Source organism: Sciurus vulgaris, assembly GCF_902686455.1.
Source record: "Sciurus vulgaris genome assembly, chromosome: 7".
NCBI classification, from domain to species: Eukaryota; Metazoa; Chordata; class Mammalia; order Rodentia; family Sciuridae; genus Sciurus; species Sciurus vulgaris.
This window is the reverse complement of record NC_136467.1, coordinates 1,952,718-1,972,282: the sequence shown is the minus strand read 5'-3', so window position 1 is coordinate 1,972,282 and position 19,565 is coordinate 1,952,718. Positions and strand designations below refer to the sequence as shown.

The window sequence follows — 19,565 nt, the reverse complement described above, 5'->3', positions numbered from 1 at the left end:
TGGATTTTAGAACTGATTATTTAAACATTAAGGTAATTTCTACCAAAAAGAGATCTCTTCAGAATGTTCTTTAAACAACAGTTGGGATTTCAATAGTTTGGAGATAAAGCATTTGAAGCCTGGGAACAGTGGGCGAGCCAGCTGCACACTGAGCATCTGGAGGGTCAGCTGTGTGGGGCCCTCAGGTCACAGGCCCACATTGTTTACCGCTCCAGCCGGGCGCCAGGCTGGCCTCCGCACCTGAGAACAATGGACCGGGCCAGGCAGCTTGGCAGCACCTTCTTCCTCCGGCATTTTTTTTCCTTCTGGATTGTTGCTTAATGATGTTTTTGTGCTGTTACTCACACGGACTCCCACACACTCTGCATTTGCTCCTGGGTTCTCGGGAGCACTGGCTCCTGCTCGTGCCTGCCTGCACCTGAAGCCGAGGATGGCTGCCTTTGCCAGCTTCTGAAAAGGCAGGTGAGGAGCCAGGGTGGGCATGGGGGGCAGCCCTCCCCTCCTCGGCCGAGGCAGCTGGAGGTGCTGGTCTCTCATGTCGAGGGCAGTACTTGGTGGCCTGGTGGGGTTATTTCTCCTTGTCCTGGTTCGGTTTTGTTCTGCCACGCTCACACATGACTGTCCAGAGGTAAAGCTGAGATGCGGTCTGTTTCACCCACCTCTCACTCTGCCCTTCTTGCTCTTTCATCTCAGAGTCCCTTTCTTCTGGGAGGGAGAGTGGCTGCCAGTGCATTTTACGGTTGGGATGCGGAGCTCCTGTGGGTGGCCTCTCTGTGTCCCATGCCCCCTGTGCTGGGCACTGCCTGCCTGTGTGTCGCCTCTCAGTCTCCCTGTTGGGAATCATGGAGAAGGCGTGAGACCTGCAGACATGCCCCAGACACTGAGCTGTGGGTGTCTTTCCCAAGTGCTTCTGTAGGGAAAGTGCACTTTTGTTATTTAAAAAAAAAAAAAAAAAAAAAAAAAAAAAAAGCATCCTTGGTACTTAAGTTTGTTAGTTAAATCCTAAGATTCTGTTCACTTAAGTGCCCCGCTTACTGTGTAAAGGAACTGACCTGGTGATGAGGAGTGAGTAATCCTGAATGGTTTGCAAATAATAAGACCAAAATGCAGTATTTTTAAGTACCATCTTAGGGACATTCAGGCAAGCAATTCTTAACATTATTTAGCGTTTATGTATTGCTCTACTGTGTCGTGTTCTCAATGATAATGGCTCTCATTGTTTTTCTCATAGTTGGGAACCAGAGTGTAATGTTTGCATGTATATGTGTTAATAAGATCTTGTTTTGACCAATTATCTGCATGATTATAAATTCATTACTGGTGCCTCTGATTACTGATAACCATGAAAATCCTTCAGTTTTAGATCAGGTCTATACAATAAAAATATAATGTGAACCACATAAGTAACTGAAAATTTTTCTGTTAGCTACATTAAAAAAAAAAGCAAGTGAAATTCATTTTTATAATGCTTCATTTTATATAATACATCCAAAATGTTGCTTTAGCATGTAGTCAATATAAAAGTCATTATTTCCGTACATGTCTTGAAATCTGGGTGTCTTATACTCAGATGCTTCATTTCAGGCTAACCAAGGTCAAGGCCTTTAGTGGGTGGACAGTTGTAGGCTGGCTGACAGCAGCCCACCAACAGCCATAACTTGCTGTGTGTTCCTGAGTTGACTTCTAGTCGGTATTTGCAGAGCTTGTACTTTCAGCTTTTGGTGACTGATAAGCTGTCCACTGACATACAGCGGCAGAGAAGGCATAACTTTTGGACCTCAGTTTCCTTTCTCAACTGGGAAAGGAATAGAATTACCATAAAATGAGGGGTGTGTGTGTGTGTGTGTGTGTGTGTGTGTGTGTGTGTGAAATGGGAGCTGATGGATCATGTAATAAATTTGGAGCCAGTCTTACCAGACCAAGGTTATATTGTATATTACTGTTTAGAAATTAAACATGAATCAAAGTGGTCTAATAAGTTTATCTTGCGTATTTTTGTCCTGGGCTAACATGTCATTTCTGTGCAGATGAAGTGGACAGGTAGTAAGGGGTTCCCTAAAGCTAAGGAATTGTCATGGCGCAGCAGTGGGTTTTCTTCTGCACCTGTCCAGTAGTTGTCCGTTTCCAGGATGGACAGCTTCTTTAACTCCGCTGTCCAGCTGGTCAGGCCAGGACTGCTGTAGCCACATACAGTTGGGCCAACAGTGTGGTGCTGGGGCTGAAAGTAACTACCCTTATGATCTGATGCAGATGGTTAGAAATTTCTTAGTGTTCTTTCATCTCAAGGTACTCCTCTCTAATTTTGCTTTTCTGAAATAAACACCAGAGGAATTGTAAATTCTCTACAGCAGTAGTGTTCACAGCTTTTTATGGAATGTGTGTGGCTGAGCTGCACAGGAACTGGGGCGGGATTTCCATCCACCAAGGGAAGAAGGGAGGGGAACTTTTTTCTTTTTTTTCTTTTTTTTTTTTTTGAGGAAAAGGAAAAAGGTTTATTGCTTTAGTAGCAAAGGAGAAGCACAGGAGACTCCTTCCCAGAGGTGATGATTCTACCCATCAACAAGAACAGAGGGGACTTTTAAAGAGGGGTTCAAAGGCTACATTCTACGTGTTGGAGTTGTAATTCACTTGTTGATTTGGGAGACTGTCATTTCTGAGATCTTCTGGTGCCACCCCCAAATCTGAATTACTTCTCCCTGTGGTGGGTGTGTGCTCAGGGCCAGCTAACTGCCTAGGATGGGGAAGAGAGGGAATCCTTTGTCCCTGAGAATAGGGAGGAGCAGGGAGAGGAGGAGAATGAAACATGTCCATTTAAAAAATCAGTTGCAGTGGCCGAGCAGCAAGGCCTGTATTCAAAGCATTAAGTGGACACTGTCACATTTCCCCACTGTCAATTTCTAACTTCCATTTCTATGGAAAAATGGGCGACAACATCTCCAAGCTGCTTCCGGCTGAAAGAGAGCGAAGTTGGGGAAGTACCCAAAGTCCTTGTTCTCTGTCAGGTGGGGCATGGACAGTCAAGGACACTCAGCACCAGAGCAGTCCAGAGTCCACAGTGGCAGACGGCAGGTGACTGGACAAGGCACATGCAGGGCAGGGATCATGCTCGGACAACAATAAACAAGACAGCAAAGCTTTACTTTTTTGTAAACAATTAGCACAAAAACAATTAGTATTAGTATTAGTTAGCCGATCTCTGAAAACCACGAGGACAGCAGTTCATGATCATATCAGTGAAACACGGGTCAGGAAGATTTGTAGAGCCATGCGATCAGGCTCACATTGACTCAGGACGGACGTGTGAACCTGGAGTCCTTTGTGATCATTACTCTTAGGCACTCCCACACAAGAGCCCTGGGGAAGGGAACTTCTGAGAGTCGGTGCCACAGAGCTGGCTGAGTGTGCAGGGCAGTATAGTATTGGCAGATGGCACCACTCACTGGGCACAGGCCGGCTGGTGCCCTCAGAGCGCTTACCCCCCGGGTGAGCAGGGCGGGTGCAGCTCCTGGCTCTCTTTCCACATAGTTCACATCGTGTATGTTTGCATTTTCTAAGAGTGTTTTGTTTTGTTTTGTTTTGTTTTTAAATAAAAACAACACATTCCATAGTGAACTCTCTGACTTTCAGTCAGAATTGGTGACCTCATTGGGTCTTTCAAATTAGTCTCTGATAATCATGAACGATTTTTTTTTTCCCAAGATGAAAACCTCTTTTGTGAGAAGCAGATACACTTAAAATTTTAATTTGCTTGGAATCAAAAGAAGGGATTCTAACTTAGAAATCAGAGAATTTCCTTCACTTCCTGAAGTATTCATTCATTAAAACGACAGACTCCTATCCTAGTCCTCTAACACAAGGAGTCAACCAGATGTAGTTGGCCAGTAGGCAGCCTGGTTAGACAGTGCCCTGGAGCACAGTCCCAGAACCCCAGTGGTGTGTGCGGGGCTGAGGGAGACCCACCCCGACAGGTCCCATGGCAGAGCCAAGCAGACTTGTGCTCCAGGGAAGCCCCGTGGGAGCACAAGTGGGAAGAAATGGCAGCTCCCTTCTTGGGGAGAGCAAGCGAGGGGCAGGTGGTGGAGGGCAGGTGGGCCTAGGGGTTGAGGGACAGTGAGGATCTGGGCAGATCCATGGTGTCAGCAGGATGTTTTGTGTGGAGAAAATGAGAACGTCAACACGAGTCAGTGCTGGGTAGGTGGAGCGTGGTGGGGAGCCTCGAGCAGAGACGGCTTGTCTGGTCAGGACGGCGTGAGTCACACTAGCTTCAGGCGGGGCCGGTCGGCTGGGGGGAAGCCAGCACCTCTGCTGCACAGCAGCTTTCTGGTCTTGCCAGAGGCTTCTGAAATTCATGGTGTCTACTTCTGCCTATTTGAAAATAGATAATAGTGGCACTGAATACTCATTACATGATCAGTTTACTTTAATATTTCAATTTGGATTTACATATTTCGCATGGTGTATAGCATTGTTAATTGCCTGATCAAAGCAGTACAGGATTCAGGTTACCTGGACACACTTGTGATTGACTTGGGGTCCGCAGCCTGACCATGTGTTGTCAGTGTCTACAGTGTAGTTTTGAAGTAAGGGCTAGTGGAGTCCTGGGCTGTGATTCCTGAACATAGGATTTGTTGACATCTCACCCAGAGCAACCTGCAGTGCTCATGGCTCATCACGGCCCTTCCTGGGTGAGCCTCTGAATACCAGAGAGCCCCTGAAGACACACAGCAGGGAGGGGCTGTTGTCCCATCGTAGTCAACCCAGTTTGTGATTCTGTAAAGGGTCTTCTTATTTCACTTTGTTCAGATAGGCAGTTGGAGTTATTTTGGTCTTTTATACTCATGGCAGTATTCTAAAGCACACAGAAACGGGGAAAGGAGGCTCAATCGTCTTAGAATATGTTTGCTATTTTCTTGTTTGTCGCATTGGTGCTGTTATTGTGTTTGTTCTTTGTCGCAACGGTGCTGTTCTTATCGTGTTCGTTGTTTTCTTGTTTACAGCATTGGTGCTGTTCTTATCGTGTTCGTTGTTTTCTTGTTTACAGCATTGGTGCTATTCTTATTGCTAGCATTGTTGCCAAGCAGTTTTCTTTGTCAGTGATGCTAATAATTGTTTATTATCATGAGAATAGTTTTTATTTAAGTACAAAGTCAGTGTTGCCTTAGCCAAAAGATGCTACCATGTGAAAACATGGGTAAGTGCCTGTTCACACCTGTAGTGGTAAGCATTGCTTTTCTATCCATCAAGCAGGAAGTAGAACAACAGAGTCTTTTTTAGAACTTTAAAAAAGAATCTGACCTAGGTACCAGCTAACAGGGAACCATCGTGCGGGAAAAGGAAGGGGGTTCAGTGTCCCAGCAGAATGATTGATGCCTATGAGCAGGAGCCCTCCTGGCAGGTAGGCTCTGTCAGGGCAGGCACATCTCTTTTCGAGTGTGCATGCACAGGGGTGTACCAGGGAGGTTTGTTGAATGAGCAAGACAGTCGTTTGAACAGCTGTATTGTGCAATTAAGAAAGTTTGTATCTCATAAAGATATGATTGTGTGACACCTGGACTACTTAGATCACTAGTCCAGTTTAATAGCAGCTGGGGTTGCCTTAGAAGTCAGATCCTGTGTATGTCTTGGGCCCCTTGACCAAGGAAGGTGGTACCTGTGCAGGTGAGGTCAGGTAAAAGGTGTAGCTTACTAACTTTACTAAGTGACTGGCTGAGGTCAGAAAGTTGCAATTTGTTGGGTGCCTAGTGTGGGTTCAGTCTGTCTGAAAGGCGCAGGCTTTACCCTGCTCCAGGTATGCTTCCGTGGCAGTCATGGAGTGTATTCCAGTGCTGGTGACCTCACAGGACTGCCTGGGACTGGGGGAGTGCAGCTGGTGACAGTGGTGGTGTGTGCAGCAGTAGACACGGGAGAGGAAATTGTTAACGGGGAAATGTGAATAGTTTCCAACTGAAAATTGCATGATCACAGGGTCTTGTGAAAATCAATTTTAATCCCTATTTTTATCCCTTTCTGTGGTGTCATAGATTTTCTTGTATGATGCAGTAATTCTTAAGTATTTAAATGGATTTGGATTTACCTTTATTTGTCATGGTCTAAAAATGTTTGTACTCAACCATAGAATATTGTCAGTAGTACTAAAATAAGATTTCATGTGTAATTGTTTCCTTTGATGATCCTAGAAAACTATCCAGTGTTGATTCTTATGTAGTTGTGATGTCTAAGTAGAATATTGATGATTTTGTAATTATACGTGTACCTAATTCTGTATCATTTTATTATTCTTTCATAATGTAACAATTTTATGAAGATTGGGTTTTATTGCTTTAGTATTTATTTAGAATCACAATGTATAAGTTACAGTATTTTATGCATGATTTTCTTACTGCCTAAGTCCCTCTTCTTATTGACCACAAAAAAAAATCATCTTATTTTAAATTTTGAATTACATATATGAAAAGAACGTGGGCATAGTGGGACTAGCAGAGGCAGAAGTACGACCCTGTGCTAACGGCATGTGTTGTGTGAGCGTTGCTGATTTGCTTCACTTGCACTGACCATAAGTCAGTCAGCTTCAGGATTCCAAGTCCATTTCAGTCTCATCAGCTGATCATGAATAATTGATTTGTTCAGTAGTAGTTTTCCTTCCGAATTTGGAACCACAAAATAAAAATATTTTCTATAGTTCCTTCAGATTCTCCAAGCGGAGTATTGATTCTGTGAAAGTAGTTGAGAGCTCTGGATGTGAAGCGTGGCTCTCTGTGCTCATGGGAGGTTTTGGTTTTGTTGCACTTTGCGGTCCATTTCATCTCCTGCTCTGCACTCAGTGTTCTGACCTTGTGTTTGTGTAGGGTGCCGGCCAGGATAAACTGGGCATCTATGTCAAGTCTGTCGTGAAAGGAGGCGCTGCAGATGTGGTCAGTATCATTGCTGAGGAGGCAGGCTTTTGGTGCCCTGTGCTTGACGGTCGGGATGGGGTGCTGTGCACTGGTGCCCTTGGCCAGGGCACTGGGCAGGGCGGGGGGCACAGCCAGGTTACTCATACCACTTTTCTTCTCTCCCAATGCATTTGTACACTGCGTTTGTGGCCAGGATGGACGACTAGCTGCAGGAGACCAGCTCCTCAGTGTGGATGGGCGCAGCCTGGTGGGACTCTCTCAGGAAAGGTATGACCCATGGATTGTTTGAAGGCTTAGCATTAGCATTTTTATGGGATTTTCACATAAATTTTGAAATTGAGAATTGAAAGTCATTCTAAAAAACTCTGTGCCCTTATTATTCTATAGTATGTTAAGTGTAAACTCCTAGTGTATTTGACATTTTCTTTGTTGTCAAATTAGAAGCATATAGTTTAGTCTAGAATAGTTTCTTGTAAACTAGACACACACACACACACACACACACACAAACACATATGTACTTAGTAATATCTGCAGTTGGTAATTTTTTAATATTGTCTCATCCCTACCCCACCGGGGATTGAACCCAGGGGTGCTCTACTGCTCGGCTACATCCCCAGCCCCATTTTTTGTTGTTGTTTTTTGAGGCAGAGTCTTAGTAAATTCCCAGGTTGATGTCAAACTTGGGATTCCCCTGCCTCAATTACAGAGATGTGCCACCACACCCAGCTCATCTCATTATCAGGGTGTATGTTAACATGCGTTTATGGTTCATTTTCAAAGGAAGGAAATTGGCAGAAATCTGTCTGAAAAGTCAGAATTGTTGCCTGAAATGGCAGACGAGGCTTGGTAGCTGTGCTTGATTGGTAGCTGTGCTTGCCTCCACTGACAAAGTGACAGTGAACATGGTTTCATTTTTCTCACACTGGTAAAATTCTCTTCCCAGGGCAGCAGAACTCATGACAAGAACGAGTTCCGTGGTTACACTCGAGGTAGCAAAGCAAGGTGCCATCTATCACGGCCTGGCCACCCTCCTCAACCAGCCATCCCCCATGATGCAGAGAAGTAAGGACCATAAAGTGCTCAGCTGGCTTCTGAGCTTGTGCTGTCTGCCAGAGGTTCCAGACATGATGTGTTCACAGTTGTAGCAAACCCAATGCTGGTATTATCACTGTCCCCATTCTGAAAATAAGGACGTCAAGGCTGAGAACACAGTAGCAAGGTGCTAAGGAATGCCACTCAGCCTGACTCAGGTGGTGCTCCCTACCCTGGGAGCCCACTCGACCCTCCAGTCCCTTTCTGTTCCCGGGGGCTGATTGGCTGCTGGTAAGCTTCCAAAGGCCAGGATCCAAGCAGGTACTCAGCCAGCATGAGTGGGTAAAGGCTGAGTTTGACAGGCAAGCCTGGACGGGAGGTTTGGAGGGCATGCTGCGTTCTCTATGGAGTGTGCACACGGTTGTGAGCAGTTAGTTCAGTCTCACGTGTGCTGAAATAAGCTAGGAGTATCTTAGTGCATGTAGTTCACTTTAAATTAAAAACTCAGTTTTTAAAATAATTTATTTGTGGGAACTGTGTTTGTATAACTACAAAAAAAAACTCTCAATAAAATCAATATAAATTTGGGACTTTTAAAGAATCCCTTCAGATATCTCAAGGAGAAACCATGATGACTCACACTCTGAAGTCATGGAATACCTTCCAGAGCAGTGTCTTTGAACATGCGCATCCCTGCTAAGCGTGGTCTTCACGGAGCCCTCCTCTCCGTACGAACCTGGCATCTGTAGCTGAAAGTAGCCCAAGTAGCAGGCCGGGCACCCGGCATCTGTACCTGTGCTTACTGAAGCCAGCAGACAGGGAGGGCACCCCAGCTAACCACATATTCATTATGAGCCTCACCTCGGCATGCCTCTTACCTTTGATCTCACACAACGTGACACGAGCAAGCTAGTCTGCGTTAGAAGCCAGAGAGAGAAGCCCCTGAGCAGAGTTGGCAGCTGGTGGAACGTGGGATGCAGACAGCTGGTACCATGTCCAGGGCCACCGCCATGACCCTGGGGACCCTGTGACGAGACCATTAGCAAGTCTTGAGGAATGAGAGGAGCTCATTTACCTCCTAGTTTTTAAAGTTACATTAGAAGTGGTTATTTACTTAAAATGGGTGTCATTTGATGTGAATGGAACTTTATATTTTTTTTCTGTAGATTCTGGTTAAATAAGATGCTTTCTATATTCTCAGGATTTTTGTTTTAAAGTTCTTATAGTTCTACACAAAGAATCTGCCCTTACATGAAAATCACTGGTTTTTTTTTTTTTTTCTCTTTTTTTTTTGGTTAGAAAAAGTTCTTATGAAATATAAGTATTTTTAGAATTCATCTTCCTTTGAAAGGTAAACAGGGTGTCTAAAATCTTTGAACCAATGAGAGGTACTGAATGTACTTTGATTTCAGTTTCAGATCGACGTGGCTCGGGAAAACCTCGACCAAAGAGTGAAGGTTTTGAGCTCTATAATAATTCAGCTCAAAATGGGTCGCCAGAAAGTCCTCAGCTGCCCTGGGCAGAGTACAGTGAACCAAAGAAATTGCCAGATGACAGACTGATGAAAAACAGAGCTGATCATCGCTCTAGCCCCAACGTGGCAAGTAAGAGGGTCCTTCCGCTTCCTCAGCACCTCAGTGGTCACAGTCGTCAGTGAGGGACATGGCGCTTTGTTAGCTATTGAGGGGTTATCACCTGTGTGTGTCGGCCAACCAGGCCAGTTTCCTTAAGGGCATCATGACTGACATTTTTAACATTCTGTTCTTGTAACAGAAGTAAAAGCCAGTTGATGCTCTGGGCAAAGTGTATTGGTGATGTCTTTGACCAAGGTTGGCAGATCACCAACAGAAGCTAAGATGGCTCTTACATTTTTAAGGGGTTGTTAACGGAAAGGAGGAGAAATCACAGGAAACAGCAAGCCACAAGCTTCTCAAAGCCTCTGTACTCACTGTCTAGCCCCCTTCCCTGATCTGGGAAAGCTCTGGGCTGGGACAGCATGAGGTCTGCAGCATGGGGATCCAGCTTCTCCCACACCCCACCTGTGTCTCTGTTCTGGACACCTCATTAGTGGTGCGCTGGTGTGTGAGATGCCATTGCTGCCTTTAATGGGACATCTTACATGCTGCTCTGGTTGGTTTATTTACTATGAAACATTTTCCTTTTCCAACAGATCAGCCGCCTAGTCCTGGAGGAAAGAGCCCATATTCCTCTGGAACAACAGCCAAGATAACCTCTGTCTCCACGGGAAATCTCTGCGCTGAGGTCAGAATGATGTGCTGGCTACTTTCTATTCTCTGTAGCCTTAGATTTCCCTTTGGGATATCTGAGTATCTAAAGCAGTTCTCACTCAGCAAAATGACATTGATTCTGATTCTCAGCATTTAATCTTTTGATGTTTAGTAACTAGTGAGATAAATTAGTTTTAAATCAAATCTGGGTAAAATGTGTTTTATTATTCATAACATGGGATCAAACACTTAAATTTTTAACACAGTATTAAACATATAGGGTTTTTTATATCTTAAAACAGGTCACTGGAAATGAAATCAATCTGTTTTAAAATTGCAAATGACTCACTAATCCGTGTTCTTCATATTTTGCAGGAACAGAGCCCTCCACCCAGACCTGAAGCCTACCCCATCCCAACCCAGACATACACCAGAGAGTATTTCACCTTCCCAGCCTCCAAATCCCAGGATCGCATGGCTCCTTCTCAGACCCAGTGGCCAGAGTATGAGGAGAAGCCCCACATGCATGCAGACAGCAGCCACTCCAGTGTTGCCATTCAGGTTAGGATCAAGTGGCTGCACAGACCTCTGCACCTGCAAGGGAACAAGAGGGGCCAGAGGGATAGGGTGACAAGTGATTTCTGAGGTACAGTTGGAATGTTCTCTAGAACAGTAAGGTTACCTCTTTCTTTTTTTCTTTTATGGTTTTGTGGTGAAGTCGGAGGAAAAGGGAGTAGAATAGCATACAGGGACAGTGAGAGCAGGACTTCCGTGTTCCCTATGTCTGAGCAAGAGGCCTTCGTACAGACCTTGAGCTTCTGGGGTGCACAGGGCTCCCTGAGGCAGGATGGAGCGGTGAGAACCAGGGATGTGGTTTGTGCTTTGTTTCTGTCCCTGCCCCTGGAGCTCGTGAGGCAGGTGGTCACAGTGTAGTCTGTGCTGCTGAGGTGGTAGGTCCCGCTGAGCAGCGAACCATGGGAACTTGGTGGTCCCCGGATTCCATCCCAGCTGCTTGCTTGGGGAACGGTTCAGGCCGAGGGGAGAAGAGTGCAGGGATGTCACTGAACAGGAACCCAGGGTGGGCTGCAGCAAATAGCAGGGTTTGAGACATGGAGGAGATGAAGCAGGTTGGAAGGGCCCTGTGAGGCAGCTGAGCAGCTTGGACTGTGTCCGCATCTGTAGAGAAGGCAATGGCAGACCATGCTGCAGTCTGGAGAGCGTACCGTATGATGTGACTGAGAAGGCGAGCGCGCTCACGTTAGGCAGAGTAGAGGGTGGGTACCGAGTGCCTGCAGCGAGCATCCTTCCACTCAGGTGTTGGAGGTCCCGCGAGCCTCGAGGCGGGCCGGAGTTGAGCCTGCAAGGGAGAGAGAAGCAGCTTCTCTGGGAGGGCACTGCACTCTCAGGGGACAGTGCACACAGGAGAGCCAGAGCCCATTTTCTGAGGGCAGACGTGGCCCTCCGGTCTGGTCCACTGGCCCATCCTGCCTTTTCCTGATGGTCCACGGCAGCCTGGTCTTGTGAGGGTTGGATGCCCTTCCTTGCCCCTGCCTGGACGCTTGCCCGACCCCAGGTGCAGTGAGATTCCACATGATTTAATACTTCATGGAGTATGCAGATCATGCTCCCTGGTAATGAAGAAGCTCTTTCTGTTTGCAGAGTAAAGCTCTACCTCAACATTGGAAGTAAATGTTCCACTTTTCCATTATGTTGTTATAAAGTGATACTTTTATTTTTTTTGTTTTGGGAGAGTGTGTTCACTTCTTTTTTCTTCTGTGCACACATAAAACTTCAAGATCATCAGATTTATACCACTACCTTTTCTGCACTTCTAGGATGGGAATGGGTACATCTCTGTCAGAGAGCTTGTAAAGCTAGTCCTAAGCTTTAGGACTCCTTCAGAAATGGTTCATGGATGGATTAAATGGCTAAAATATAACAGTTCCTCTTCATGAGGATTAGAATTCTTGTTAAAGAGAACTCACTGCTGCTGCCCTTCACAAGACTGCACCCACTTTCTCGGGAGCCAGCTGTGGGGCTGGCTTACCTGAAGACCTGAAGGTGGAGGAGCCCTCGTGCACTGTCCTTGGAGCACAAGGAGGACGCCAGCAGTGACGGGCCTGAGTGTCCCTGTGATGCAGAGTGGTTTGATCTTCATCCCTTGGGCAGATCAGTTCACTGCAGTCTTTGACCAGTGGGCCACAGAGTGGCCTCAGCCTCCAGTCCAGACCCTCATTCAGTAGCTTTTGTAGTCTGTTTTCCCCACAAATGTGAAATGTCTGCAAATTTTTGGTGATTTTTTTTCTGGTGAACGGCTAAAATGTAATAGCTCTCCTCTTTCTTTTCCCAGCGCATTGCCCGTTCCCAAGAAGAGCTTCGGGAAGAGAAGGCTTACCAGCTAGAGCGGCACCAGGTGGAGGCAGTTATGGATCGGAAGTCTGATAGCGACTTGTGGGTCAATCAGAGCTCCTCAGTGGAATCCAGCACCTCCAGCCAAGAGCACCTGAACCATTCCTCCAAGTCGGCCACCCCTGCTTCCACACTGACCAAAAGTGGCCCTGGCCGTTGGAAAACCCCAGCAGCAGTGCTGCCCACCCCAGTGGCCATCTCCCAGCCCATCAGAACAGAGCTGCCTCCACCTCCGCCTCCGCCTCCTGTCCACTACGCTGGAGACTTTGACGGGATTCCAATGGATTTGCCTCTCCCACCCCCTCCAGCCAACCAGGTGGTTCCACAGTCTGCTCAGGCAGCTGCAGAACGGAAGAAGAGGGAGGAGCACCAGAGGTGGTATGAGAAAGAGAAGGCTCGCCTGGAGGAGGAGCGTGAGAGGAAGCGCAGGGAGCAGGAGAGGAAGCTGGGCCAGATGCGCACGCCACCCCTGCACCCTGCTCCCTTCCCTCCCCTGGCCACACCACAGTCAAAGCCCGAGAAGCCATCCACACTCCAGAGGCCCCAGGAAACAGTTATTCGAGAGCTGCAGCCCCAGCAGCAGCCCCGTACCATCGAGCGCAGAGACTTGCAGTATATCACCATCAGCAAAGAGGAGCTTTCTTCTGGGGACAGCCTGTCTCCAGACCCTTGGAAGCGGGATGCCAGGGAGAAGCTGGAGAAGCAGCAGCAGATGCACATCGTGGACATGCTGAGCAAGGAGATCCATGAGCTGCAGAACAAGGCAGACCGCACCGCGGAGGAGAGTGACCGCCTGCGGAAGCTCATGCTGGAATGGCAGTTCCAGAAGAGACTCCAGGAGTCCAAGCAGAAGGATGAGGACGACGAGGAGGAGGAAGACGACGACGTGGACACCATGCTGATCATGCAGCGCCTAGAGGCTGAGCGGAGAGCCAGGGTAAAGGGCAAAGCGCCTGGGTCGTGCGTATCTGTGCTCCCTGCTTTAACTGCCACGTGTGTGTCCTGGAGGCAGCCAGGCCTCGGGGGCAGGAAGGCGTAGAGAGGGCTCAAGCTCAGCATGCTTGCTGCAGGAAGAGTGTTGGCCCTTGTCCCACAGAAGCGAGCCAGGCCATGGCACTGGAATTTTTTGTACTTGTGCTTTGACAAGAATTAAATATAGTTCCAGTGGATCTTTATTGTCTTAATCTTAGCAGCCTCATAATTAGCTTTTGTATTAACACTTCAGTTGAGATAACAGGTATTTGTTAGTGACCACTAAGAATCTTGATCAGGGGTTGGCAAGGCTTTCCTTACAAGGGCTAGTCAGTAAATAGTTGGCTTGGCCTCGTGGACTCTGCTGTGAGCCCAATGGGTGCCGACAGAGCTGCACACAGACATGGGTCAGGCCGCTCTCTAGTCCTGACTGTGAGCAAAGAGTGTGAAAGTTCAGAGCACTGCCAGAAACAGTCTTTGTGGTAACAGTACCACCCATGAAGCAGGTATTTGTTAGATTAATAAATAGCTTAACTATTGGAGTGTAAAGATATTGAGAACTTTTGGTCTCAATTCATATTTCTCCATATTATAGAAATTACTCTTTGTTTCAAATAAAAAAATTAAAACCAAAATTTATTCTAGTGCAATTACTTATTAAAATGCCAAATTTTAGGTGGAAGATTCTTTGTTGCCCCATCTGGAGAGGCACATACTAATTTGGCTTTGAACATAAACTTGTGGAGAGTCGTGTAGTTGAGGTCTGTTGGTGGTCTCCATGCTCCTTTCAACCTGCAAGTGCAGTGTCGGGAGAAGACAGCCACAGCCATGAGCGTCTCCTTGTGGTCTTGCATTTGGTTTCTAATTTCAGCTCTTGTTTAAAGCCGTGAATTGAAGGGCTGAAGCAGAACTGATGGTAGGTCAGCCCTGTCCCTCCACCTCCTGAGGAAGTCCACCCTTAGGTAGTCCTTGGGAGTGTAGAGCCCAGTGCTGCGGTCCTTTTCAGCTTACTCCACATGCGTGCTTCTTAATATAGATGTGTATATCCCAGCCAGATATATTCATAACTGCTCAAATTGATCCTGGGTCCCTTTTAGACACATGTTTCTTAACTGAGACCAAACTGTGATTTTAACGATGGCACTGGTTTATCAAGTCATCAGTAGTAAGCTCCCTTAAGAATGACGGTATTGTCCATAGAAGTACTTTCTTTGAAAGAGCCAGTTTGATAACAGCCAGGGACTTTGGCGCAGGTCCTTTGAGTCATTTCCCCCAGCTGATGTCAGAGCTCTCAGCTCTTGGGGACGTTCGCTTTCCTGGCCAGCTGTGGTGTGCCCGCTCCATGCTGACCAGGGCCCTGCTCAGTGCCAGGAGACAGGTCATTGCTCAGAGAGGCTTCAGGTGCAGGGACAGCACAGCTCTGCCCGTGGTGCAGACCACCTCCCAAGCCGCGAGCAGGCGGTGTGAGCACCCTGCCACCATAGCCGCTGTAGCAGCCAGGCGGGTGGGCGGCTGCAGCATGGTGTCCCAGAGGGAGGGTTCCTCTCTGTGAGGATGAGATTTTTACTGAGGGCCTGCCAGTTTTCCCAAATGATTCAAACGCTGAATATTTCAAAGCCTTTTAGTATGGATTGTACTTGGGAAGCTTTTTTTAAGAATTTAATGAAAAGTATTTTTTCTCCATTAATTACATTAAAGTTACTATCTTAGTGTCCAAATAAGAGACCAAAGGAAATCTTGCTTTTTTTCAGTTTCTGTGTATCTTAATGTTGAAGCCCAAGTATTTAATACCATGTGGACATTTTCCTACTTCTGAATGTGAGAAGTTAGCCTTCAGTTCTTCAGTTTTCTCCTTGGGTTGTCCAAAAATGTGAAGCATGATAGCAACAAAATATGCTGATGGCAGAATTCAGTCTGAGTCTAACTTTTTTTTTCACGCTTCATCTTTCTTTTTTTTCCTTCTCTGTTGCCTGCAGCAGACTGCTGTGCCAGCAATCTCTGTTCTAGATTTGGTATGTTCTTGTTTCTTTCCTTTGGTGCTTCTCCTGTCTCGATTTTCCTTCCTCTGGTGGTGGCTGTTTTATGTTCTCAGTAGATCAGTTCTGCCCAGCGTCTCCTAGACCAGGAGACTGGCCCTTTGACTCTCTAGAAGCATGCTTTTGAATGTTACTAGATTTAGTTACTTTCTGCTTTTCTCTGTTAATTTTAAGTGTTACTGTTTGTTTATGGTTTTGATCTTTTCTCAGTTTTAGTTATAATTTGATTCTGTGTATTCTTATGTAGTCATATGAGCAAATGAACTAGTTTGTAATGAGTAATCTATTTCTCTCTTGTTACAGAAGTGGTAGAGTTTACATGTTCAATTGTTATAAGCTCAGTTGAAAATGATATTCACTTGCCACTTTCAAGATGTGACTAAGATGTCACTGTCTGTTGACAGAGTAAGAGAGAGGCCCAGTGAACATTATTTATGCTTTCTTTACTAGTACTGCATGGATTTTAGCTTTATCAGCTGTATCAGACTTGAGGTCACATTCTGTTCTGTTGTAAGCCCAATATGTCTGCCAGTTTGGGGAGAGTTTTGGTTGAGGAGTTACTGTTCTTCATGCTTAAGTAGCATATATGTCACCTGCTAGACCATCATATTGTGAGTGGTGTGAATTTACTGACTTGAAGTCATTTTGCTCTGGGTTAACTTCTGGGTGACATGGTGGCAGCCCCAGGCAGCACTGTGAACGGTCCTCAATCTAGGTTTACCTTGGATGACGTTTCACCTGTCCCTTCTTCAGCACGGGAGCAGTGTTACCCAGAGAAAAGCTAACTTAAGACGTCTCCCTCCCTGGTAATCAAAAGACAGATTTTATAAGCTCTGCTTTTTTTGTTTGTTTTATGTAAAGAAACCTAATGAAAAAATGTATGATGCCCCACACACTTCGTGTGCGAGGTGTCCGTAGATGTAACTGGAAACTGTTGGGTGGTGGAGCGTTTAATGTGTTCGTCAGATTCCACCACGTGGCAGGCACAGGCCCAAGGCTTTGAGAGGCTGGCTCTGCCCCACCAGAGCCTCAGCGCCATGGGGCATCTGACTGACAGATGAGCAGCCGTGTTTAAGAACAATGGTCACACTTAGATTTTTGTTTCAGAGAAATAGCTCTGAGCATCTAAAAGGATAAGTATTTTGAGTATTAACATTCACCTTAACTGCCAAGCGTTCCTGAGCGTCTCTTGGCGCAGCACCTGGTAAGTATCAGTGTCACTGGTAAGGGGCCGTTGTCTGTAGAAGGCCCGTGCCGTCAGACTTGGCAGGTTGCCCCAGAAGCCTCCTGAAGGGGTGGAGGCAGCCGCAAGCACGTGGTCTTCAGGGAGCAGCCTGAAGACGAGTGAGGCTGCCTCGCTGGTTCCTGCTCTTCTGGCCCCTCAGTGACCCCTGGCGCCTCAGGCTGCATGATGCCAGTGCCTCTCGTTCACGGCTGGTCCCTCCCTTACATGGAAGACCCAGAGACCCTTGCACAGTGTTCAGAACTGAGCCCTCCCCCACGCCTCCCAGCAGCCACTCCACCACCTCCATCTCTGTTCCAGTGAAGGGTTCGTTGCTGGCTTGGGAACCCTCGGGTCTCCATGGCCCCTTTCTCTGTTCAGGGACCGCTGGCCTCTCCTCTTCTGCGCCTGACCACTTCTGCCCCCTAGCCTGAGCTGCTGTCCCTTCCTGCCTGTTCGTGGGGAGAGTGTGGCTGCACTTGTTCTCCCCTGCCTCTTCACAGACCTTTCTAGACATAGCAGCTGTAGCAGTCTCTCCTGAGTGAGTCTCCCCACTGCCCCTCACCCCCACAGCACATTCTGGTCTCCCTGCAGTCTATGTGGCTCCATGTCCTCCTCAGTGTCCAAGTGCCTGCCTGGCCACTCCCGTGTGACGTCTCTCAGCGTGCCTGCCAGCTCCTGATGGTGGGCTGCCTTGCCTACCTGGGGTTGCCCTGACTAACTGCCTCCCACCATGACATCTTATGGGCTCGCTGCCCAGCGCTGTGACCTATTCCCTCCTCCCAGCTCCTAATCACCCTTCCTGCTTGCTGCTTCTGTACTGAGTACTCGTGTCCTGCATCCTAAACGTGGCTTGTCACGTGTGTGTTCGACCCTCTTGGGTGACATCTATCCATTTCTCGAGAAGTTCTAGCATGTGGTTGATGGTCAGTAATGCCAGGCAAGTGGGGTGTAGTCCTGGGGCCAGATCCCCAAACTCCAAGGAGTGTGGCCCTCCTGACTGGAGGGAGAGGCTGAGAGGCCCTCCAGGTCTTACTGAGTTGGTGTCCCATCCTGTTCACCTAGAGGGTCTAGCTGGGGGGCACCCAGGGGCCAGCCCCCAGCAGAGCTCTGCCGGCAGGTCTTTCCCTTAACTCTGACAGGCAGATGGGCTCCAGGAAGCCTGGGCATGTCTGGGCCTGTTCTACCTGTGGTGCCCATCGGGGTCGAAGCCTTGCAGGCAGAGGTCCACGAGGCAACTTGCCTGTCCTCCCTCCCCGGTGACAGTGTGCGTGACCCTTGCCATTTTCACCAGATAATCACTTCTGTTTCTTTATTCATAACAAACCTGCCATGTGGGTGGGTGAAAGAGCCAAGTCCCGTGTGAGAGTTTGGCCCCTGCCACAAGCTGGAGCTCCTGGTGCTGCACCCTGTGTCCCTTGTTCTGCAGCAGTGCTGGCCGGCCACTCTCTCCACTAGACATTCCCGGGGCCTGGCTGGCACCAGTGGCCATCTCAGCCCTGCCTTTTACCACAAGTCAGTGGTCATCTGCTGATGAGAATGACGTGAGGACCCACACAGTATTGTTCCTCCTCTGAGGTGCTTTCGATTTGAGCAACTCCCTGAGCATCTCGAGTGAAACCCCCACTGGCCTCCGGGCCCACGCCGCTTTCTGGCCTGTGGCTTGTGTGTGGCAGTAGGCACTGGGCACAGCCCTCTGAGCATCCCAGGAATGGGGGGGTTAGATCGAAAGTGTAGCCTGGGAAGTGACCTTCAGAGAGACCTGTGCACCATCCATACTGGAGCACACTGGCAGGGACGGGCCCTGCCCAGCATGGACAGTGGCTCCCCAGGGAGGCAGTGCTACTGAAGGAATCAGGAGGAGGGATGTGTTCCGCTCACAGCCCGTGGGTGTGTCACGGAGAGAAGGGAACTTGCCTGCAGGTGCAAGACCAGAGCTGACCTGAAGGAGCGCCAGGTGCGTGTCTGGGCCCCGAGAGCCCTCCTGCCTGCTTGGGTCACTCTGCTTTGTCTCTGTCACTGGGACAATGCAGCAGCTGAGCTCTGGGGCTTAGTTTTCATCAGTTTCCTTAGACCAGGGAAAGGTAGCAGCAGCAAGGGGGCTGTGCCGAGGCGGGGACACCTGGTACTGTTGTGGGAAGGGCTATTTCCTAAGGAGGACTTCTGACCATAGCCACGGAGCCTCTCTTGGATAAGCAGCGGTTGCATTGCAGAGCTGGGCTCTGAACCCAGGCCTCAGGGTCGTAACGAGTCATCTAATCACAGGTGTTCTTCATTTTTTTGGCTTTAAATGGGGTTTTTTCTGGGGGGGGGGGGGGCATTTCCAGTGGGAAGGAGCATAATCAGGAAAGGTCTATAGGGGAAGAAGGATTCTTAAGGGCTTTACCAAGAGTGCAGTTTGTCTGTTTAGTGACAACATCAAAAAAGCCAAGGTATCGTGATCCCTTCATCCGTTCAGATGAGAGGCAGTGCTGTCGGCCGTGGGGGGTCCCACAGTAAACACATTAGAAGTGCACGTGTTTCAAGGCCTGAAATTGTGTACGTACGGCTCCCAGCCTGCACTTTTTAAAACTCAGAGGCACTCGTGGATGTGTGGATGGCCAGTGCAGCAGGGCCCTGGCCCACCCTGCACCCTGGGCCCTAATCCGGAGCGTATCGCCCCAGGCTTTTCACTCTCCTGACTTAAGTTCACTGTCACATCAGGCAGTGTGCCACTAGATTGCACAGTGGTCAGACTTGTCATTTACATCCTGTTGCCCTTCAAATGTTA

General features: G+C 47.9%; 1 protein-coding gene across 19 annotated transcripts in view; it reads left to right on the top strand.

Annotated features, from left to right (window-relative positions):
* The window catches only part of AFDN (afadin, adherens junction formation factor), a 135,687-nt gene that overhangs the window by 104,927 nt on the left and 11,195 nt on the right, over positions 1-19,565 (top strand). For 12 of the 19 annotated variants that reach the window (XM_079146172.1, XM_079146186.1, XM_079146183.1 and 9 more), the window contains 8 exons: positions 6,846-6,911; positions 7,087-7,160; positions 7,840-7,958; positions 9,341-9,532; positions 10,099-10,190; positions 10,532-10,717; positions 12,507-13,502; positions 15,514-15,549. In XM_079146172.1, coding sequence (XP_079002298.1) covers positions 6,846-6,911; positions 7,087-7,160; positions 7,840-7,958; positions 9,341-9,532; positions 10,099-10,190; positions 10,532-10,717; positions 12,507-13,502; positions 15,514-15,549 — 1,761 coding nt within the window. The remainder of the gene's footprint in view (positions 1-6,845; positions 6,912-7,086; positions 7,161-7,839; positions 7,959-9,340; positions 9,533-10,098; positions 10,191-10,531; positions 10,718-12,506; positions 13,503-15,513; positions 15,550-19,565) is intronic. The other 7 variants (XM_079146179.1, XM_079146178.1, XM_079146173.1 and 4 more) reach the window with 1 other exon arrangement.